At 43.4% G+C, this 25,178-nt stretch overlaps 1 protein-coding gene across 2 annotated transcripts in view; it reads right to left on the bottom strand.

Moving 5' to 3' along the window:
- NOL4 (nucleolar protein 4) overlaps positions 1–25,178 on the bottom strand; it is a 207,321-nt gene that overhangs the window by 135,125 nt on the left and 47,018 nt on the right. For both annotated transcript variants that reach the window (XM_084848084.1, XM_084848085.1), the window contains exon 2: positions 9,358–9,507. In XM_084848084.1, the coding sequence (XP_084704210.1) occupies positions 9,358–9,507 (150 nt within the window). The remainder of the gene's footprint in view (positions 1–9,357; positions 9,508–25,178) is intronic.

Raw genomic sequence — 25,178 nt, 5'->3', positions numbered from 1 at the left:
TTTTTTTTTTTTTTTTTAAGTCACCCGTGATAGGCTACGTGACGATTGACGTAGCCTATCATGGCTGACTTTGCAGATCTAGCCGTGATAGGCTACGTGAATCGTCACGTAGCCTATCAGGGGACTTTTTTTTTTGTTTTTTTAACTTTCGCGTTCGCAGCCAGGCGAGGCGGGAAGCCTCCTCCCTGGCCTGAATTTCGGCCGGGCGAGGCGGGAAGCCTCCCCCCCCGGCCTGAACTTCGCGGGGGGAGCAGTGAAGCGCCTCCCCCCCACCGCGAACAAGCTGCGAGAAAAGGTAAGTGACTTTCGTCCACCCCTACCCCACATATAACGCATTGCAGTAATCCAGATGAGAAGTTATCAGAGCATGGATAACTGTAGCTAGGCTATCTCTGTCCAGATAAGGACGTAGTTGGTATACCAGCCTAAACTGTGAAAAAGTGCTCTGTGCCACTGAGTTCACCTGTGCCTCAAGTGACAGTTCTGGATCCAAGAGCACCCCCAAATTACGAATGTGATCCTTTAGGTGGAGTGCAACCCCCTCCAGAACAAGTTGAATATCACCTAGCCGGGCAGACGAACCTCCCACTAACACTACCTCTGTCTTGTCTGGATTGAGTTTCAGTTTATTGGCCCTCATCCAGTCCATTACCATGCCCAGGCACTGATTCAGAACAGCCACTGCCTCACCTGGGTTTGATGAAAAGGAGAGAGAGAGCTGGATGTCATCCGCATATTGATGGCACCTCAGCCCACACCTCCGGATAACCCCTCCCAGTGGTTTCATGTAGATGTTAAACAGCATGGGGGATAAAATAGAGCCCTGTGGAACCCCATGGCACAATTGCCATGGCACAGAGCAATAATCCCCCAGTACCACCTTCTGGAATCAGCCATCCAAGTAGGAGCAGAATCACTGCAGTGCAGTGCCTCCAACTCCCTACCCAGACAACCTATCCAGAAGGACACCATGATCGACGGTATCGAAAGCTGCTGAGAGGTCCAGGAGAATCAACAAGGTTGCACTCCCCTGCTCCTCTCCCTTTCTAGGACAGCAACTGAGGTGTGGGGCAGCTGATATTCTCCTGGGGTCTCCAGTGGCTGACCCCCATTCTAGGTTCACAACAGAAAAAGAGAGAGAAATTTCTTAAGTCTCTTATGATGCAATACTATGCATGTTTAGACAGAACAATTTCTACAACTCCCAGCATTCCCCAGCCAGTCATTCTGGCTGGGGAATGCTGGGAGTTGTAGGATTTTTCTCTGTCTAAATGTACATAGGATTGCACCTTTAAACTGTTTCATTTATCATTCCCAAGATGCAAAGCAAACCCACATAGATTCAACATCCACTAACACTAACAATGAAACAAATTCCACAACTCCTTGGGGCAACTAGTCAGCCAGTAAAGCTGTACAAATAACTCCTGATATCTGCTTTAAATCTGCTCTCCTTCAACTTGAACAGATTGCTTCCTGTCCTACCTTCATCCCCTTGTAAATATAGGCTGTCCATCTTCTTTAACATAGCATTTCAACTTTAGAGCATATGCACTTGTTTCATTCTGTTCTTCTGTGCCATGCTTTTCAACCCCAGTGTGATTTCAATAGCTGTCTTCAGAATCCTCTCCAGTTTGATCATATCCCTTTGTACAAGCATCCACTCCTCAAAGGGCTTTGGTTCAACTTTTACAAAATCTTAACTCCATTCTTCAGTGGAAGATGCTGTGGGTTATTTCCAGCACTGGGGAAATGACCTTAGGACAGAAATTATGCTGGAACAGTGGGGATGCATTTGGATGGCTAAACCTTTTAATTCCAATTGTCTAAAATTGAGAGAACTGGCATTTAAAGGTGTTAGCAGGTGGTATTTAATAACCTACAGACACAGGCATATACTTCAAAAGGGCTCAGACAGATGTTGAGAAGGATGTGGCCAAATAAGGGATACTTGTTTTTAAGTATAGTACATATGCAGGAAGTACACATCTTCTGAAAACTTATTTAGACTAAAATTATGGGTCTTCCTGTCCCAGAAGATGTTATGGTGATCTTGTTGCATATTGTTGAACATGTTCTTCTCACTGCAGGTAATAGGGAACTTGTTATATATTTATTAACAGCAGTAAAGGCAGCTTTTGCCAGCAAGTGGCAAGCTAATGAGCTCCCTACTGATGATCATGGACTGGCTAAAGTATAGGATGTATTTTTCATAAAAATTAACAGCCATGGGCAAGAGAAAGCCAAAGGCTTTTGTGAGAGATTGGTTCTAGGTTGTTACTCATGTTGATGACCCAGAGACTCCTATGTTTTTTATTAAACCATCTAAGTAGTGCTGAATTTGTTTTTACTGATTTCTGCTATGATGTTCTGCTCAGACAGAGCAAGGGTGGGGGACCTGTGGCCCTCCAGATGTTGTTGGACTCCAACTCATATTAGCCCTAGCCTGCATGGCCAATGACCAGGGATGATCCAACAACATCTGAAGGGCCACAGGTTCCCCAGGCCTGAGATAAAGCCTTCCTTTTTTCCTTTGTGCATAAATATTGACTATTGCTTAATTTGGGAAAAGGTTTTAAACTTAAAATAATGACTACAGGTGTTGCCTTTTCTTTTTCTTTTATTATTATTGGTTTTGTAGTATTGTTAAACTTTTCATTTTACATATTGGGTTAGTTCCAGAGATCCATGACCCAAATTCTTCTCATAGAACTTTCCTGTTCACAGATGTTGGGGGGGGGAGTGATTTTATGCAATTCTCCCTGCATCCCCTTGCAACCCCCCACCCCACCCCAAATCTGTTCTGGAGGCTTGAGAGATGCTCTGGAACAGCATAAGAGGTGTTGTGGAAGGCTTCAAGGAGAAGGGTGAATCAGCATATCTCCCGACTTCCATTCATAGAGGCCTCCACAGTATCATATCCCTTTCTGCAAACAGGGATGCAAGTCATGGAATTTGTAGAATTCCATGAATTGGAATGCTCTGAATCCAACCCATTGTACATACCTGATATCCTTTTGTTTGTAGATTATTTTTTTAAAATAATAAATATTTTGGATAGTATAATTAATTATACAGTTTTCAAACTTGGCCAAGTTCTTGTATATGATGCTTTTGTAGGATTTCGACAGCGGATTTATTCATGCCAAAACTAACAGTAAAGTATGTGTGTCTATAATGTGGAAAGCCAAAACTGATGCAGAAGTCATATGATTTATTGCAGGTTTCAAAAAAGAATGTAAAAAAAAAAAAAAGGATTTAACCTTACGGGCAAGTCACTAGCCTACTAGTTCTTGTTGCACTAGTTCATATTTGGGAGGGGGATATAAATAAAGGAATACTTTTCCCCCCAACCCCACAGTGAAAAGACATGCCTATATGTATGTATGTATGTTTGTATGTATATATATTGCCATGTGGAAACCATTTTACATTTTGCTCCACATAGTGATTGTTATTGTATGGCAAACTTAGGATGTGAAGCAGCTCTCCATGGAATATGAGCTATTTTATCCATGCCAGAGCAAAACTTTATTTTCTAACATTTGTGCTGATGTGGAGAAAATGTCCCCAACATGTGGTGAGGATCTCCACAAACAGCTTGCCATGTGATAGTAGCCAATACAAGTGAAGCAATTTAGAATAGCTTCCATATGGTAGCTGTAATATGTAGAACAGCTAAACCTGATATGCATTAATAAGTTTAGGATGAGAACTGTACATATTTACAGGGAAGCAGTGGTGAAGTTGGGGCTGGACCCTTGGGGCCAAAGTCCAGCCAAATGACCAGCCAGAGAGTGGCTGGTGAAGAGGGTATCAGGGCAGCAGAAGCAGACTCCTTTTTATTCCTGTAATCATGATGGTGCTATGATTTCAGTGACTTTAAAATGCAAAACGTCACATGCTCAAAGTATTTTTTCTTAATATGGTTGGAAGTTTTGCTTTTCTAACATTTCAGGAATGTAGTAGCAGTTTAAAAGCATGGAATGGTGGTTGGAACTTGGAGTGGGGGAAGAGAAATGTTAGTTGTGTGCTTCACAACTAAAGCAATACACATGGCCATCTAAAGCTGCCCCCTCCCCATTCCATAAGATTATTAAGGGAGCAATCCTATGGCCCACTAGGCACTGTCTAGAGGGCCATAGGATATGCTCATTTCCGGGAACCAACCTCAGAGCCCAAGCTCTGAGGTCAGTTCCCGGAAAATTGACCTTCCCCCTCATCCGTGCTGCCTCGGAGGCAGCACAGAGAAGCTCCATCCTCCGCGCTTGGAAGAGGAGTGCGGAGTGACTGAAAAGGGGTGTTCCGGGGGGCGGTCCAGGGCGGGGAGGCGTTCCAGGGCAGGGAGAGCGAAACTGCATCCAATGTGTCATATGACAGCTTCCTCCCCAGTCGGCCCCCCCGCCTCTAGACAGCCGAAAATGGCTGTCTAGCAAAAAATAGCAAGGCAGGAGAGGCATGGAGGGAATGATCCCCCCATGCCTCTCCTGCCTTGCTTTGGGTAGGCAGTCACCTCCTGAGTTCGGAGGTAGCCACCTATCTTGATAGGATTGTGCCCTAAGTCCAGGTTCTAAAATTACCTAGTTGCACCATTGTAGAGAAGCCACTATGGATTCTCATTAAACTGACCGGGTTCACACAATCACAGGGTGGTTAAAAAGCCATGGGGGCTTGTCAATCACCCTGCCTGTGCCAGTTGTGTGCCAAGTGATTTACATAAGTACCCTCATCCAAACCTGGTGAGGGTGGCTTGTTGGAGTGGTTATCAAACCGCCTAGAATCTATGGCCTGTTGTAGATTTGTGGGGTGGTTTGTTAACAAGCCACCCTCACTGGGTTCAGACGACATGACATGAGAAGCCATGGCGGGGGGGCTTGGGTTGGCAACCTGGCACCCATGAGCAATGCAACCCACCATGGCTAATAAGCCATGGTGGGTTGCAGTGAGTATGTGAACCAGGTCATTGTGTACTCTCAAAGAGCCACCAAAGGTGTAGGGATTTTTTTGTTCCAAAAACATAATACAATACCCTCATTTTCTCCTTGCAATAAACAGTACAAATACCTTGAAAGTAGTAGACCATTCTTGGGAAGAGCAATTATGGCTGCAATCCTATAGATACTTACCTGGGAGTAAGCCACACAGACCACAGTGGGACATACTTCAGAGAAAATGTACATAGGATTGTGCTGTAAATGACAGAACTGTACTGCTAGGAGATTTCAATATCTGTAATTAGCAGGTAACCAGCATAAAAGCATGTAGGTTGAAATTAAATGGGGTTAACTTTGTGTGACTGTGAAAAGATTAGGAAAGAATGCAAAGGACTGCATCTACACAACTAACACCTTTTTTCCATTTCCTTAAGAACCACGCTTAGTATGAAATAATTCTGAGCCTGTCAAATATCATTTTGATAAAGGTGCTTTAGCTGATACCATGAAAAAGAAGGCAGGTTGCCCATACTTTGGCTGCACAAACCAAGAAGCTCTGCTGTTAGGCAGCAGATAAATTGCTAGGTTCCAAGATACTTGGCATACAGCAGCGATCAGTTCAGCTTGCCTGTCACATGCAGCATCCATTACAAGTCATCATCTATTTGACCACAAACTGCCCTACAGGTGCAGCATCTTTGACATGACAGCACATTTACAACTCATGTAAACATCCAGATTCCACTCCCAAATGGTTTTCCTATTTTACTTTCTACACAGTAGTTGTTAGTATGGTATCACAGCAGAAGGTGCTGGGGAACTCAGACTAAAGATACCTTACTTTTTCCAGAAATTATTTTGGTTGGGAGTATGTACAACATAATGTGTGAATGGATGCACATATTCTTATTTACTTCCTGACGAACACTGGAGAGGCAGAATTCACACTGTTCTAGTTCACATTTAACTCCAAAACATGGTCCGGCATTATTTAAGCAAGTCGCAGGCTCACCGCTCCCTGCTACCCTCATGTGCTCAGATTCCCAAGTTCCTTATTCACAGCAAACCATACATTGCCATTAGATCTGAACTGGCAAACTATGGTTTGTGATTTCCCTCCACCACCAGAAATGGAAGCCACAAGAGGTGTTCAAAAGTATTTACCTTAGCCCAGGAGTGGGGAGTCAGCCACTTCCAGTTCTAGTTTAGTAGGCAAGTGTAATCTATAGTTTGCCAATGCAAAGGCAAACTATAGTTCCTGGAACTAGAAATCAGGGAGTGAACTGGAGCACATGAGAGGAGGAAGAAGTGTACAAGCCTGAGGCTTGCTCATTTGATTCCAGATCATGGTTTGGTGTTACATGTGAATTGGTCTGCTGGCTTCATGGCATGTATATTGGAAGCAAAACAGTTACATGGCAATTCCTGTCTTTCAGTGTCCAACATGACTATTACCTGAGCATGAGGTTGGATTGCTAATATATTCTTCAGATGCAATGTTTATTATCTTTATCTATTTGTACTGATTTTCCTTTCACTGCTGCACGAGCATGAACCAAAAGTATCACTGAGCTCATATAGTTGATAGCAAAGGTGGGAATTCATAATCTCCCTGGCATGTTTGCTATTTTTCCATGGAAATCATTGTTCTTGGTTGCCATGCATGGTCATGGGTGTCCTTTGGCAGAATAGTTAGCTTTTATTTCCACATTGCTTATATATAGTCTCAAAGTAGCTTTTGGATTTCACAAGGATTGCCACACAGGGGTCAGTATCACTGAAATTGATTTGACGGACCAGAGTGCTAGACTTTCCAGAGGGGTAGCCATGATAGTATGTGTAGCAGAAGCAATAAAGTATCTCATGACACCCTAAGGACTAACAAATTTATTATGGTATTTTTATTTACCAACACTGCCCAAGGACTAGGGGTGTACGAAACCCCGCTTACCTGGCTCCGCTGGGGTCTGCAGGTGGGGGGAGGCGATCCATTCCTCCCCCCGGAATCCTCAACGGGGGGAGGCGATTCGTTCCTCCCCCCAAGAATTCTGCCCGGCTGGCTCTGCTCCGCGGCCAGTCCACGTAGCCGCTGGCCAAGCCAACCCGCAGTGGGGCCTCCAGCCGCTGCCGGGCTGCTGCGGCCGCAAATGGTGGCCGTCGTAGCAGCCACTATTTGCGTCCCTACGCCAGCCCATGATAGGCTACGTATATATTTACATAGCCTATCACGGCTAAAGCAGGGACGCAAATGGCGTCCCCTACGCCATTTGCGTTCCCACTTTAGCTGTGATAGGCTACGTAAATATATACGTAGCCTATCACGGGCCGGCGTAGGGACACAAATGGTGGCTGCTACGACAGCCGCCATTTGCGGCCGCAGCAGCCCGGCAGCGGCTGGAGCCGCCACTGTCGCTGCCACCGCCGCTTCATCTGCCGCCGGAGCCGCCGCAGCCAGGTAGGCTCCGTTTCGCGGGGCTTTCGCAGGGTGGTGGGGCTGGTTGCTCCATTCCGCCACGGATTCCAGGGAGCTGAATTCACTGGAATTCGGCCTCCCTGGGATCCATGGCGGAATTCTCTAACATCCCTACCAAGGACCTTGGAATTCAAATCCTAAAGTCTCCAATGACTGACTCCCTAAGGCAGGGGTGTTGAACCTCCTTCAACACAAGGGCCGAATTCCATTTTGGAGAAGCTCTTGTGGGTCTCATGCTAGTGGTGGGCAGGGCAAAAGGAGTGGAGCCAAAGGCAAAAGGGGCAGGGCCCTAGGCAAAGGGGGCTGTGCCAAAACACAAAAAAATACCAGCATATTTTAGCTTAGAGCTCTTATTGCCAGGAACTAAGCCTTAGCAGAGGCATTTCAACTTTTTAGAATGGGGAAAAAGCTGCACAAACACTGAGAAACCACCAAATGATCAGAGGTCAAGGGAAAAGATTTGTGTCAGGATTGATCGACCTCTCCCCTCCTCAATCAGCACCATGGAGACTCAAAGCTTCAAGCTATTATGATCTTATTATGCTAAATACGAGCCATTCTACAATGCAGATTCAAGGAAGCTCTCAGACTGCCCCAAGCTCTGAATGACTAATCTGAGGTCTCTATTAGAAGAGACAATCTGGAGGGTAATGAAGTTGCCAACAGTTTGCCCATAAACATTCATGGTCAAACTTGTCTCGCAGGGATGCCCTGCCTGTAGGGCAACTCCCTTCTATGTTGGCTTCTAAGACTGGCTATCCTGGTGGAGCATCTTAGCTCCGTCCCTAACTCCTTCCACTTCGACTTACGATGTTCTGTAGCATCTCTCAAGTCATGCCTCTCTTCCTCCTCCTCCTTGGAAACTTGAGTTCTCATGGTGGAGGGGGGAAGCACCAACTTGGCCTGGGCCATCTGTTTGTCAAGGCCTTGGGAAGAATCTCTCCCAGCACCTTGGGGCTCTAGGGGAAGTTCCTCCAGGGCTCTGGTCTAGTTGTTCCAACTCTTATTCAGAATTGGAGTTGTCAGAAATCTCAAGGGGCTCGGGCTCATCCCTGACATTGTGAGACCAAGGGAAGGTGGCTATCTGGTGAACCTCAGAGGGCTGGATTGGTACCCCTGGTGGGCTGAATTTAGCCTCCGGGGCTGAGGTTCTGCACTTCTACCTGAAGCACTCAGCTGACTGGCTTCAGGCTAGCCATCTTCTGGATTGCTAAATTAAGTCAGTGACAGCCAAAGGAGGGCTTATTCACCCTTGCCTACAGAGTCCTATTATGATGTAAAGGTGCATCGAAAATGTAACCCCACCTTTTTTATTTAAGGTAAAGTCCTGTGTACATGTCACACCTTTGGTTTCAAACTCAGGAAGTATACTTGTGGGTGGGTACTTTGTTATTTATATTTTTGGTTAACTATTAGAGTAAAGATGACGTTTTGTTTTTTTAAAAAATCAATACAAATAAAGTTAAAAACATACAGGAATCAGCTAGATTGCTATAGATGCACAGGTATGTATGAGCATGATATACAAATATCTATCAGTGACTTATACAGATGTAGTATAAAATGTCACCTTGAAAAACACTAGTGTGTATATGAAACAATATTTAAATGCACTTAGCCAGTTACTTCTAATCCACTTCCCTCCTTGTAAGACATAGGTCCTTGTACGTCTTCATAATCTACCCCAAAAAACGTATTCAAATAACACCCATCATTTGGACATAACAAATATAACATAACCAATGTACTTTTCCTTAAACTTGACAAGTAGCCATTGATACTAAAGTACAACTATAGCTTTTGAAAAATGATTTAACAGAAACCCATGTAGTTAATAGTAATGCATGTTTTGGCAAGTGTGCAAGAAAAATCTAAATTCTGTCTGTCTATGTAATCTTGATAATAGATTAGAGATGTACCACTGTTTTTGCTGTAAGGTTGTTTACTTACTGCTTTGTAAGTCCTCTTTTGTCCAGCATGTTTTCTGATTTGTTCTCCATTGGGCCCCGTTTCCACATGCATGGAGTAGATTATGTCAAAGAAATCTTCGACAACAGCTACCTGTCTTAAAGACAGCTTCTCATCTACACCAACTCCTTCCTAGGAAAAAATGACAGGGAACACAGGATGAGTAGATAAACTACCAGGAAACACACATCCTGTTAGTTACAGTTGATTAAATAAAGACCTTGGCACTGACATCTGGAAATCACTGTCCCAGAGTAATACTTAGCAACACGATTAATGACAGTAACATTATTATTACACAATAAATATAGAATCTTTGAAATAAGATTCTGAATGAAAAAAATATATATTTGAAACAGATAATTTGGATTATCTTACATTTTACATTGATCATAATTTCTGTATTGTGGTTTTAAGCTTTCATATTTTATATTGTTTTATGCTATACTTCCTGGTTTTAATTTTTGTGAACCACCCAGACAGCTTCACCTATTGGGCAGTATAGAAATGAAATAAATCAATAAATACATGTTATTTAAAGTATTTTAAAACTCATGAAGTTGTTGATGAAGAATCAGAAAGACCATTTGAAAAGCTATGTTACAAAATTATCTAATTCACATGTAAATGAAAAAGAAATGTTTTAATTAATGAAAGATTTGGCCACAAGCATATAGAATAGCTATTTGGAAGGCCATTTTGAATATACAAAGCTATAGTTGAAGGAATTGTATTTTAATTTCTGGCCAGAAGAAATATACTGTACACCTATATATCATTACATTTTCATAAGGAATAGTAAAAGGTTTTATTTATCCAGAGTTTGGTTTGCAGAAAATGAGGTGCTGGGGCCTCCAGACTATATGGAAACACACTGATCTGGAAGATCTTTTCCCAAATCTCTGGTGAGCGGGGACTCACTGCCATTTCTCAAAGGTGAGGAAAGTGCACTTTGCACTTGCTCAAGGGCTCTTTCATCTATTTGTAGTTCAAGTGGTTTAGGGTTGAGCCTTGGCATTGAAAATAGTTGCATGGGTTCAGCCGTGTTTTGCTCTGGGCCAAATGAAGCCTTCGTTTCAACTTCCTTAATCATTTATATGCTTCTATAAACATAATCTGGACAGTTCATATACTCTCATTTCAAGTTGGTTAACTGATAGATTATTCAAAACAGACTGTGAATGTAATCCTCCCAAAAAGGGTTTTACAGTAACCAATAGCCTCTACAGATTTTTCCATAAAGTATTGTATGAGCAATTTGTTCTGCTACGTAGAGTGTTTTTAAGAAGACTAAAAGAACATTAGCTTGTTACTTTTACTGTGAGAGAGAGAATTTGACTTTACAAATTCCATAGTTAACAGTGCCACCTACATCTCAAAACCTTGCAACTGATGTTCACATCATTACTACCTAACCAGCAAAGTCAGATATGAATTCCCTTATAATTCTATGTATTGAGCACTGCCTCATGCAGATCCCACCCAAGATTCACAGCACTGACTAGCATGTAAGGATAAAAGTGAATACTTCTAATGAGTGTCACATTAGAAAATATTCTAGGTAGATGCTCTCTAACTTGTTCCTTCATTCCTTACTAGGGATGGCAGAGAATTCCGCCACGGATCACGGTGAGGCCGAATGCCAGTGCATTCGGCCCCCTGAACACCGTGGCGGAACGGCCTGCCCCCCCCGCCCCCCCATGGATCCCCCCCCCCCGGGACAAGACTCACCTGGGGCGGATCTTCTGGGCGGCGGCAGCTCTGGCGGTGGCTGCGGCAGCGGCAGCTGCAGCGGCCGGTCTTCTGACCGTCTGCCGCCGCCGCCATTTCCACTCTTGTAAAAAAGAAAAAAAGAAAGAAAAAGAAAGAAAGAAAGAAAGACGTGATAGGCTACGTAAAGATTTACGTAGCCTATCATGACTAGGTTTTTTTAAAAAAAACACACGACGTGATAGGCTACGTAAATCTTTACGTAGCCTATCATGGCTGAGTGGGTTAAAAAAGAAAAAAAAAACCACATACGCAAATGGCAGCGGCTACGGCCGCCGCCATTTGCGTTCCTTATTTTTGCCCTCTTAATCTACCTAAATATTTATGTAGACTATGACGGCGAAAATCAAGGGGAACGCAAATAGCGTAGCGGGCGCTATTTGCGTCCCTTTTTGATTCCCCATTTTAGCCTACGTAAATATTTACGTCGGCTAAAACAGTGAATCAAAAAGGGATTCCGGGGGGGGGGGGAAACAAACGCACGTACGCAAATGGTGGCAGCCATGGCCACTGCCATTTGCATTCCTTATTTTGGCACGTCTTAGTCTATGTAAACATTTATATAGACTAAGACGGCGAAAATAAGGGGAATGCAAATAGCGTAGACGTGACGCTATTTGCGTTCCCCTTATTTTCGCCATCTTAGTCTACGTAAATGTTTATGTAGACTAAGATGTGCCAAAATAAGGAACGCAAATGGCGGTGGCCGTGGCTGCCACCATTTGCATATGTGCGTTTGTTTGTTTTTTAATAAATCAGCCGTGATAGGCTACGTAAAGATTTACGTAGCCTATCATGGCTGACTGCAGGGACGCAAACGGTGGCGGCTACAGCCGCCGCCATTTGCGTCCCTGCTAGCCAGCGGCCGGATGTCCGACTGCTAGCGGAGCCGGCCGGCAGCTCCGCAGAATTGCTGTGGAGCACAGCCGGCCTGCCAGGATTCCGGGGGGGGAGGAACGGAGCGCCTCCCCCCCCGGTGAGGATTCCAGGGGGAGGGACAGAACGCCTCCCCCTCCACCATCAGCATAATCCCCGAAAGGTAAGTGATTTTCGTACAACCCTAGGGACAGCCTACTACCTCCCTGGATAGATAGATAGATAGATAGATAGGTAGACAGATGATAGATAGGAATGTGATCAGAAGGTTGAAGACAAAATAAGTCTAGTGCTGTTTAGAAGGTTGCTTGAGAGACTTCCAACTTTTCTGAATTATATTTTAATCAATTTGCATATACTCCCATACACAAGGGTAGGCTGTAAGGAAGATAAAAGACACAAATTAAAAACTACAACAAATCAACCATATATCAGTTCTGAAATAAATTCTAGAAATTCTCCAAGTTAAACCAGAAGGCAGGCAGAGTGCAGTATAGGCAGAGCCAATCTACACACTAATGACTCAATGGAAAGGAGGCTTATATTTGGTAACCTATGCAGTCTTTTGTAGCTCTATATTTTTATGACGGTGTTTTCTCATTTACAGTGGACAAAAATGAGCCTATGGACGTGGAAATTTATAATATGCCATTTTTCTTTTGTAACCCATTGGCATTTCCAGCAAAGCCTTGGAAATAAAAAGTTGTCAGAACAATTGTTTATTCACATTCCCTTGCTAAAAATGTGAGAATGGTATCTATTGCTTACTTGTCTTTAAAAAAAGGTCTCATAAAAATTATATTTTTTCAGGAGTAAGTGTCACTATTGGAACATTTATAGAGTTTCAACTATTTTCTTAAAAATGCACTTGTTATATGAAAGGCTAAACAAATGCATTGTTGATGTCATTCTTCCTTCACTCCATAATATTCCCTGGTCTAAAAACTAAACACAAAAACTAAAGTCACCTGTAACATTACAGCTGCAGTGTCCTCAGTAATCCACCAAAATATTTACACCACAAAATATAAATTGCAAACGGGTTTTCTCTGTAGCAGAAAGTATATTGTCTTAGAAACTGCTTTGAAAGTGAAATATCAAACAATGTTCATTGTTGACCTACTTGATTATTGTTATTATTCCTATCATTAACACTGTAAAGTCATAATTGTCAGCAGGATGGTTGTAATAAATACAGAACAAAAGTCTATGCATTTACTCTCAGATAAAACATAAACAGTGCAATCTTATGCATGTCTATGAAGAAGTAAGTCACACTGAGTTTCAATGACACTTACTCCCAGGTAAGTGTTGAATACTCTATTGCCTTTGCACACTTCCAGAGTTCATACATGTTTATGAAACATGCATGACTAAAACTATTTAGGAATGTCTGATCCTTCTCTCAGATTACTGGTTTGAGAAACTCATCTAATTACATTGACCTTCAAGATCATCACCTTGATCAGCAGAATCAATAATCTTTCCTAACTACAACCAAAATACAATTTAAAATTCCATCCACTTCAATGCATTGAACTCTCAAAGCATATGTAGCACAATTCAAACACCTGAAATTAAAAAAGAATACATTACCAGGTTGGGGGGGGGGGGTTATATAGAGGATTTACCAAAGGATCTGTTCCTGCATTCACATGACTCAGTATCGATACCAGAGCTGATCCAGTTGGGAATATGAAAAATCAAACCATAATTAGCTAGAATTTTATTTCTCCTGTAAGTGTTAGATCAGTCAAGAAGGTGAGAATCTTCCAAAGCAATAACTCTCCACAGGTATCACTTATCTAATATATGTGATAAATCTGGGATTTTATCAGATTTCTGCTATATAAACCATCCCAAAAGATAACACTCAGAACGATGCAGTTACTGTTAGATCTTCCATAGGTATGAATCAAAGTACCCAGGGAAATCAATGCAGCTTTGACAATTCATGGTCTGCCTCTTAGCCTGTGGCAGTTACATAAACTAGGACTGTACACATCCAGATTTCAGCCTTGAAGTTCTTCAGTTAGACAGCTTCACCTCTTTTCATCCTTGATATAGGCCAGAGACCTTTGAAAATGGGACTTAGTTTGATGATCTAATAGAATCAGGGGAAATGTTTACTTTTCAAAGCACAGACCTTGGTTCTTGATATAACATTATACGTCCTGCTCTGTTCTCTAAATATAGTACCCAGACCTAAAGAACATCCCACAAAATGTGTAGAGTTATTGTTTCTTTTATCAGAAAGAGGGAGGGAGATTGGTGCATATTCTGTTTTCAGCTAAGATGATTCAGAAAATTTCCTAGCAGTGAAATTATTACTTATTGATTATGTCTTTAATAAGCAGATATATGAATAAGGAGATGGATGCTAGAAGAAAGGTCACACTAGTCAGGATTTGTGAGAATATTGTAACTTAAAAGGCCGAAACTCACAGCTGCTGGCAGAAAGAAAACCATAGATAAGGTGACTGAGTTAGGAAAGTAGCACTTAATAACAGTCTGGAAAATGAATGTACGGTGCAGTTTTGTTCATCTCTACTCAAATGTAAGCCCCACTGAGTTCAATGGGAGTTTACTCCCACAAAAGTGTGTATAGGATTGCAGTCATAGGAAGTTTGTGGCTGTCTGTGAACAATTTGCTTTGTTCTTGGTGGATACAGTTGCTCAGTTTTGCATTGACTTCGATTCTAATATTGGGGCAGATCAGAGTAATGAAATCTTGGCTACCATTTGTCCAGTTGTATGTATGTATGTATTTTCTTAATCGCCCATCTGGCCGGTCACCCGGCCACTCTGGGCGATGTACAATAATACAAACAGTTTAAAAACAATAAAATTAGACATTAAAACATCATTTTCTAAAAATTTCCCTAGCCCACCCCAAATGCCTGCCTGAACAACCAAGTTTTCAATGTGTGGTTGAAGCTCATTAAAGAGGGGGCATGGCGGAATTCCCTAGGGAGGGAGTTCCACAGAGTGGGGGCCATCACAGAGAAGGCACTCTCCCTTGTCCTCACCAGCCTAGCTGTCCTGGCTGATAGGGCAGAGAGAAGGCCATCCGAGGCTGATCTTGTTGAGAGGCCTGTCTGGTGTTGCTGGAGGTGCTCCTTGGGATAGGCTGGGCTGGAACCATATAGGGTTTAAAAGGTCAAAACCAACACCTTGAATTGGAGCCACCTGATCTAATGCCCCAGTGATTGCAGCATTCCACTCACCCACCAGGGTCTTAACCCAGTGGTCATTTGCATTCTCCAGAGAATCTTCAAGCGTGTTCAGGCATCCATTCGGATCCATGAGATGCCTGGGGCAGACCATTTTAATGGGTCCTCCACCCCTGCAGAAGGGGTGTGGAATCAAGAAGTCCAACGTCACCAGATACTGATCTGACCGTGACAAGGGAGTGGTGGATATACCCCTGACTTCCAGATCACTCCCTGCTTCTCCAGAAACAAACACAAGGTCTAGTGCATGACCAGCTACATGGGTGGGCCCAGATGAAATAGAGTACATCTCCCAGGAAGCCATGGTCTCCATGAAGTCCCAAGGTGCCTCCTTGAGGACAGCCTTTGAATGTACATTGAAGTCCCCCAACACCAATAAGTTAGGGGACTATACACGCACATCAGAGACCACCTCAGCCAGGGAGTCAGTCGTGCAGCAGGGTGGACAGTACACGAGCAGAATCCCCAGACTGCCCTTCGGGCCCAACCTCCAGTACATGCACTCAGCAACCTTGGTCTCCCAGAGAGGGGGTTTGGTGAAGACCAAGGACTCCCGGTAGATAACAGCCACACACCCTCCCCGATCCCCAGCCCTTTGCTGCTGTGCATATGAAAATCCAGCTGGGCACATGGCCGCAAGAGTTGGAGAAGCGGCCTCAGCCAGCCAGGTCTCCGTAATACATGCCATGTCTGCAATGACAGATGTTTTCTGGGTAATAGACCTGGCATTGCAGAGCAGCAAACAAAGGCCAGAAGGTGGAGTCATGCCTCCTCTAGCTATCCTTTGGCTCTGGACAGGCCCGGAACAAGGGATAGATATTACACATCTCTCCTTTGTTCCCCTTACCTGGTATGGCATTTTGGATTATTTTCAGCATGTGGATCTTGAGGAGGTGGACAGGGCATCTGGAGCATGAGGGCTACCATCCGTGTACTTGCCCCTTGCCCCTTGCCTCTCTTGGCTGACTAGATCAGCCAAGATAGGATTAATGCCAAGAGTAAGGAAAGTTATAATTGCCTCTTCGCAGGAGCAGTTGTTTTGTCTTGCTTTAAAGAGGCAATAACAAGACCTTTATTAAAAAAAAACAACCCTTCCCTCGACCCAGGAGAACTTTCTAATTCTAGGCTAGTCTCAAATGTACCATTCTTGGCAAAAGGGATTGAGAAGATGGTTGTGTTGCAACTCCAAATGCATCTGGATGAAACTGGTTATCTGGATCCATTTCAACTGGGCTTTCAGCTGGAATATGGGACTAAGTTTTAGGGATGTACAAAAGTCACTTACCTTTCGCGGATTATGTTGATGGGGGGGGGAGGCATTCCGTCCCTCCCCCTGGAATCCTCGACGGGGGGGAGGTGCTCCATTCCTCCCCCCCCGGAATCCTCCACAGCCGGCTGTGCTCCGTGGCAGCTCCACGGAGCAGCTGGCCAGGCCCAACCAGGCCAGAGCCGTCCGCAGCCGGATTTCCGGCCGCGGAGGACTCTGCGTAAAAACAAAAAACAAAAATATTTACGTAGGCTAAAACGGGGAATCAAAAAGGGACGCAAAAAGCTCCCGCTACACTATTTGCGTTCCCCTTGATTTTCGCCGTCATAGTCTACGTAAATATTTACATAGACTAAGATGAGCAAAAAGAAGGAACGCAAATGGCGGCAGCCGTAGCCACCGCTATTTGCGTATGCGGTTGTTGTTGTTTTTTAAACCCACCCAGCCATGATAGGCTACGTAAAGATTTACGTAGCCTATCACGTCGTGGTTTTTTTTTTTTTAAACCTAACCATGACAGGCTTTACTATCACATCTTTTTTTTTTTTTTTAACAAGAATGGAAATGGTGGCAGCGGCAGCCAGTCGGAAGACCAGCCGCTGCAGCCGCCGCAGCTGCCGCAGCTGCCGCCACCACCGCCACCACCACCCAGAAGATCCGCCCCAGGTGAGTCTCATCCCGGGGGGGGATCCACGGGGGGCGGGGGGGTGGCAGGCCGTTCCGCCACAGAGTTCGGGGGGCCGAATGCACTGGCATTCAGCCACACCGTGATCCGTGGCGGAATTCTCTGCCATCCCTACTAAGTTTGCTTTGGTTGCCTTGGTGTATGACCTACACTGGGAACTGGATGTGGGGAGCACAACCCTATTAGTTCTCTTGGACATCTCAGCGACTTTCAGTACCATTAACCATGGTATCCTTCTAGACCATCTGATGGGGGTGGGCCTTGGGGGTGCGCCTTTGCAGTGGTTCCGGTCCTTTCTGACAGGCCATATCCAGAAAGTGGTGCTGGGGGATTACTGTTCAGCTTCACTGCTATTGGTCTGTGGTATTCCACATGATTCCATCATGTTCCCCACGTTGTTTAATATCTACATGAAACCACTGGGAGAAGTAATTTGGAGCTTTGGAGTAAGGTGCCACCAATATGCTGATGACACCCAACTCTATTTTGCTTTAACTTAACACCAAGGAAGCAGTTAAAACCCTTGAATGCTGTCTGGATTCAATACTGAATTAGATGAGGGTGAACAAGTGGAAGTTAAACCCAGACAAGACAGAGGTGTTGTTGGTCAGTAGAAAGCCTGACTCAGGGCCTGGGTTTCTGGAAGGGGTTGTGCTCCTTGATCCTACACTGTCCCTGGATCTTCAGTGTCTGTAGTGGTAAGGAATGTGTTTGCACAATTATGCTTGGTGCGCCAGCTGTGACCCTTCCTGAATCTGTCTGTCTTGGTGACAGTTATCTATGCCTTGGTTGCATCACATTTAGACTATTGCAATGCACTCTACATGGGGCTACCCCTGAAGAGTGTCCAGAAGCTTCAATTGGTGCAAAATGCAGCAGCTAGGCTGCTAACTGCTGCATGATATCAGGACAGCATTACATATATCCTAAAAGACCTGCACTGGTTGCCAATTCCTAGTTTAGCTCAGTCTTCTCCCAAAAGAGGGTCTTATAGGCTGACCATACATACTGTTTTAAAAGGGACAGTACCATTTTTTTCATATTTCCCAACCGTCCCGTCATTTTAATATAAATGTCAATTTTGTCCCGTTTTTAATTTTTTGTAAAAAAAAAAACTGAACACGTTTATCATAAGGCTCTATGCTAATCAATGCGTGCAGTAAAACTACTAGTGTGACGAAAGAGGAAGTTCCATTTACTTTATCCAGTCAGGGCCAGGCTTCTTGAGTTGGCGACGATCAGATGCCACCCCCTTGCTTGTCTGAAGTGGCGGGGAATTCAAGAGGCGATCACTAAGCCCTATTCAGCGTGTGGGAGCCAGGAGGGTGAGTCTTACTGTTATTTCTACCATCATTCCGCCCATAGAGATTCTTTCTGCCTTACATTCAGTTTGAGTCAGACTTATATTTTAGTTCAACAAGCTGTTAGCTATTTTTTTTATTACAGTGGAACTCTCCGGTGGGACATTAGCATATACAGCTTGTGATAGCAGTTGGGGTGTTCAGTCCTTTTTTTTTTCTTTTTGGTGTATGTTTATGATTTTTTGCAGTCTGACCACTGCAGTCCTGCATTAGAGTGTTCAGTGTGGTATGCCATACAGATTTGTTTACTGCTCATGTGATACTTCATAAGTATTTTATACATGTATATTTATGAGTGGGTTTTTTGTGTATATGCAATAAATTAGTGTTATTCATTTGTGCCCTTTTCCATGTTTTTTGCAGTGAGTTTAGGTTGTTTTTTAAGTCTCTTATAGCCTGAGAGACCACAAAGGGAGCTGCAGTTGTTTTGTTATATTGTGCAGTACACAATAGGAAGTACAGCACCTGTCGAGAGAATATTTTCTGTTATGAATGGTATATGGTCAAAGGAAAAATCTAGATTAAGTGTTGAGACAATAAGGGCTATGTTAGTTGTAAAACAAAATTGCATCATGGAGTGTGAGAAGTTTTATGATAAGGTGTTGAAAGACCGAAATTTGCTGCGTAAGATTACTTCATCAGAGAAATATTCATGGTACGATCATGGTGAAATACAGTCCCCTTCTACGTCTACCTAAATTTTTGTATGAGTTCTGTCACTGAAGAATAATTGTTAGCTCAATATGTTCATGTAATAAAACATTTGTTATCATCTTACTTTTTCATGAATACAGAATATTACATAACCCCATCCCGTTTTTGTCATCCCAATATCCCGTTTTTGTCTCAAGGAAATATGGTCAGCCTATCTATGACCCCCCTGGCAAAGGCGAAGAACAGACTGAAGGGGCAGGATTGCAGCTTGAGAGCGATAGGCATATGGTCAAGGAACACCTAATTACTTGGAATGAGTTCAAATCTCCAGGGCCAAATGAACTGCATCCTAGAGTAATAAAGGAACTGGCAGAAGAACTCTCAAAACCACTGTCTATTCTCTTTGAGAAATCATGGAGGATGGGTGAAGTGCCAGAAGACTGGAGGAGGGCTAATGTTGTCCCTATCTTCAAAAAAGGGTAAAAAGGAGGAACCTGGGACCTACAGACCAGTCAGTCTGACATCAATCCCAGGGAAAATTCTGGAGCAGATGATAAAGCAATCCATCTGTAAGCACCTTGAAAACAATGCAATGATTACTCAAAGCCAACATGGTTTTGTCAAGAACCAGTCCTGCCGGACGAATCTGATCTCATTTTTCGATCAAGTAACCTCCCTTGTGGACCATGGGAATGCTGTAGACATAATATACCTCGACTTCAGCAAAGCTTTCGACAAAGTGCCCCATGATATCCTGATGAGCAAACTAGTTCAAAGTGGGCTAGATGAAACAACAATCCGGTGGATCCACCGTTGGCTACAGAATCGGAATCAAAGAGTGCTTATCAATGGGACCTTCTCAAACTGGGGAGAGGTAACAAGTGGGGTACCGAAGGGCTCAGTCCTGGGCCCAGTGCTCTTCAACATTTTTATGAATGACTTGGAGGAGGAGGTGCAGGGAACGCTGATCAAATTTGCAGATGACACAAAATTGGGCAGGATAGCTAATACTTTGGAAGACAGAAACACAATTCAAAGTGATCTTGATAGACTGGAGCACTGGACAGAAAACAACAGAATGACATTTAATAGGGATAAATGCCAAGTTCTGCACCTACCAAATGCACAGTTACAAGATGGGGGATACGTGGCTCAACAACACTACAAGCAAGAAGGTTCTTGGAATTGTTGTCGATCACAAGCTGAATATGAGCCAACAGTGTGATGTGGCTGCAAAAAAGGCCAATGCTATTTTGGGCTGCATTCATAGAAGCATAGCTTCCCAATCCCGGGAAGTACTAGTTCCCCTCTTCTCAGCACTGGTTAGGCCTCATCTGGAGTACTGTGTCCAGTTCTGGGCACCACATTTTAAGAAGGATGCAGACAAACTGGAGAGGGTTCAGAGGAGGGCAACAAAGATGATCAGGGGACTGGAAACAAAGCCCTATGAGGAGAGACTGAAAGAACTGGGCATGTTTAGCCTAGAGAAGAGAAGACTGAGGGGAGATATGATAGCACTCTTCAAGGACTTGAAAGGTTGTCACAGAGAGGAAGGCCAGGATCTCTTCTCGATCAACCCGGAGTGCAGGACACGGAATAATGGGCTCAAGTGACAGGAAGCCAGATTCCAGCTGAACATCAGGAAAAACTTCCTGACTGTTAGAGCAATATGACAATGGAACCAATGACCTAGGGAGGTAGTGGGCTCTCTCACACTGGTGGTATTCAAGATGAGGCTGGACAGCCATCTGTCAGGGATGCTCTGACTTGGATTCCTACATTGAGCAGGGGGTTTGACTCGATGGCCTTGTAGGCCCCTTCCAACCCTACTATTCTATTATTCTATGATTCTATAAAGCAATCCATCTGTAAGCACCTTGAAAACAATACCGTGATTACTCGAAGCCGACATGGATTTGTCAAGAACAAATCCTGCCAGACGAATCTGATCTCATTTTTTGATCAGGTAACCTCCCTTGTGGACTGTGGGAATGCTGTGGACATAATATACCTCGACTTCAACAAAGCTTTCGACAAAGTGCCCCATGATATCGTGATGAGCAAAGTAGCTCAAAGTGGGCTAGATGAAACAATGCTCTGGTGGATCCACAGTTGGCTACAGAATCGGAATCAAAGAGTGCTTATCAATGGGATCTTCTCCAACTGGGGAGAGGTAACGAGCGGGGTACCGCAAGGCTCAGTCTTGGGCCCAGTGCAACATTTTTATTAATGACTTGGAGGAGGAGGTGCAGGGAATGCTGATCAAATTTGCAGATGACACAAAATTGGGCGGGATAGCTAATACCTTGGAAGACAGAAACAAAATTCAAAGTGATCTTGATAGACTGGAGCTCTGGACAGAAAACAACAGAATGACATTTAATAGGGATAAATGCCAAGTTCTGCACCTAGGAAAAAGAAACCAAATGCACAGTTACAAGATGGGGGATACATGGCTCAGCAACACTATAAGCGAGAAGGATCTTGGAATTGTTGTCGATCACAAATTGAATATGTGCCAACAATGTGATGTGGCTGCAAAAAAGGCCAATGCTATTTTGGGCTGCATTCATAGAAGCATAGCTTCCAAATCCCGGGAAGTACTAGTTCCCCTCTTCTCAGCACTGGTTAGGCCTCATCTGGAGTACTGTGTCCAGTTCTGGGCACCACATTTTAAGAAGGGTGCAGACAAACTGGAGAGGGTTCAGAGGAGGGCAACAAAGATGATCAAGGGACTGGAAACAAAGCCCTATGGAGAGAGATTGAAAGAACTGGCCATGTTTAGCCCTGAGAAGAGAAGACTGAGGGGAGATATGATGGTGCTCTTCCAAGTACTTGAAAGATTGTCACAGAGAGGAAGGCCAGGATCTCTTCTCGATCATCGCAGAGTGCAGGACACGGAATAATAGGCTCAAGTGACAGGAAGCCAGATTCCAGCTGAACATCAGGAAAAACTTCCTGACTGTTAGAGCAATGTGACAATGGAACCAATGACCTAGGGAGGTAGTGGGCTCTCCCACACTGGTGGCGTTCAAGACGAGGCTGGACAGCCATCTGTCAGGGATGCTCTGACTTGGATTCCTGCATTGAGCAGGGGGTTGGACTCGATGGCCTTGTAGGCCCCTTCCAGCCCTACTATTCTATGATTCTATGATAATTGCTTTCCAGATGAATTTTAAGGTGTTGGTTTTAGCCCCAAATGGCTTAGGACCTGGCTATTTAAGGGACTGCCTGTCTCACCATGGACTTGCCCGAGTACAAAGTTCTGCAGGAGAGGCCCTTTTGAGGGCACCATTACCTGCAGAGGCCTGTTTCTCAGGCACACATGAAAGGGCTTTCCCCTATAGAACATGCTTTCTTAAGAACTACAATTGGTCCCCACTTCCTTGGCCTTTAGAAAAAGTATAAAGTTGCATCTTTTCAATTTAGCCTTTTAAAATGTGTAGTTTTTAATGTTTTAGTTGTTTCTACTGTTTTTTGTTCAGTTTTATTGATTTAAACTGTTGTACACCGTTTTGATGGCTTTTTAGCAGGTAAGGCAGTGTATAGATGTTGATAATAAAAAATAACATAATTTAAATATGGAAAAATGAAATATTTTAAAGTGAATCCAAACACAGAAATCATGTGAGCATTTTTTCTTTTTGTTTTAAAAGTGGCAGTAGTGCAGACATTCTAGAAAGGATGGCAATTTAGAAAAAATATGTGTTACCAAAAAAAAAATAATTTTAAATACATAAGAAAGGTTTGCATAGAGTAATCCATATAAATAAAAGTTAAGCAATGTTTAAAATAAAAATATGCTTAATTTATAGTAAAAAAAGAAAAAGGGGGGTGGGATCTAATAACAACTTATACAAGGTTTTTTTCCACAAATCTCCATTTGTACATACATACTAGTTCATTCATTCTTTGTTCTAAAGTAATCAGAGGATTGTGAGAGGGTCAACAGCTGTGTATCAAATTGGCAGCAGAAGAGACTACTGGCTGAGGTACTGATCTTCTGTCTTCTACCTTGGACAATTAATTACATTTTAAATTAATGCATTGGCACTGAATCTCTGTTACTGATGTCAGTTTCTCTCCTCAGACCCTGCTCCATACCTAATGGTCTGAACCAAAATGTGGAAAGAGTGGGTCAGGTATCAAACTTCTACATGACAGGTTTGAGCTAATTCTTTTTCTGTCTTTCAACTTATACTGTGCTGGAGGGATCAATCCTGTAAAGTCAAAACTAGATGACCTAATCATTTCCATCTATGATTCTGCAATGCAGCAGCTGTACAGCACACTGTTGTAAACAGGTTCATTGTCTCTATGCTGTTCCCAGAGGACAACTGTCTCTTTCCCAAAACCACTGCTATAACAAACTCTTAATTGGTACCTATGCTAGCAGTCTCAAGGAAACTAAAGGGCAGTTCATTAGGTCCACCACTTCTGTATCTTCTACAGCTGAAGCTGCAGGCAGATACAAAGCTCTAAATGACTTTATATCTACTTTGTATACTTTTGATCCTGAACCTGAGCAACAGCTGCTTTTGCCATTGGTAGAACATGGATCAGTTGCTGTACTTTGCACTCAGCTGCAAATTAAATGGGACTATACTGGTAAGAAGGAAGAATTGCCAAACCACACCACATCCAGGTTAGATTTCTACTACCTGGCTTGGAAAAGAAGAATACAATGTCACAGAATTTAGCCAGTATGGCCCTTCTTGAAAACACAGGAAATCTTAAATCTTTCCCCTCTTCCTCAAAATGTATTTAGACATATTAGCAAAAAATAAACAACAAAGGTTTCCTGAAGGACCATCCCCTCCAATAAGAACTGGCCTGTCTATTAAGATGTTTGGGAAAGACTCTCCTCCACATCTCACCAACACCAGAGGTGTGTTTGGAAGGGATGCAGCAGATGTCCTTCTCAATGGCTGCACCCAGGCCATGCCAACTAGCTCCCTCTCTGATGGCCTTCCACTGATGTGTGAAGTCATTCCTCCTGTGTCAGCAAGCCTTTGACCTATTGGGTTGACTACTTTTTGCCCTGGTGCATTGTCTACTGGATTTTGGTTTTAACTGTCTGTTCTTTTTGTGTGTGTATATATTTGTGTGTGTGTGTGTGTGTGAGAGAGAGAGAGAGAGAGAGAGAGAGAAATTGAATTTGTTAGCCACCTTAGGGTGCTTCCAGATGGAGGGCTCCTAGCACTAGCAATCAGAAGGCGCTGTGCAGCTGTTTCATCTGTTTCTCCTTAACAGATTTTCTGCATTAAGGGGAAAGATGGAAGAAGCAGTAAGAAAGCATGTGAGGGTCATGAGTAGAAGATGTTGACATCTGGACACACACACCCCATGAATGAGGCAGGGTAATGGCACCTCATCTGGAAGCACCCTTGGGAATCTAGTATGGAAGGGCAGGATATTATTTTATACACACATACACACACACACACACTTTGGTGCTGTTCTTCCCTAATGCATGACCTTAGAATCTCTGAACTTGGAAATCCTTTGCCAGCCTTAAGTCTGATATAATATATACATTATACACTTCACATTATGTGGTATGTGGGGTTTTATAAACTAATTTCTTGTAAATGCTAAAAGGTAAAGGTGTTCAGAACCTCTTAGTCAAATAAAGCCCTGCCAAAGTGTTGCCAGGAGACTAAATGCTAGGAGAGTAAAGTTCTGTAACCATTTTATACGTTTCTCAACATCTTGGCTCCCAAAATGTTCCATTTTGCATGGGAAAGATGAGCTTGGCTGTACATGCCAAATGAAGGTGTACTCCAAGTTTCCTGCTGATTTTTTTATATTAACATGGCCAAGGCAGTGGCACACCCTCTATTCAATTGGTCTGGTTCTAATCTAATCAAGCTGCATTACACTACCTATTGAACTGGCTACTGAAAGCCCTGGAAGAAAAGGGCACTGTAACAAGAAGTAGGGTAAATCCCATGATC

This window comes from Heloderma suspectum, chromosome 4 (assembly GCF_057233095.1).
Source record: "Heloderma suspectum isolate Gila_16-S chromosome 4, 16-S_ref, whole genome shotgun sequence".
NCBI lineage: Eukaryota > Metazoa > Chordata > Lepidosauria > Squamata > Helodermatidae > Heloderma > Heloderma suspectum.
The sequence above is the reverse complement of the archived record's forward strand: the minus strand, read 5'-3'. Positions and strand labels throughout refer to the sequence as shown.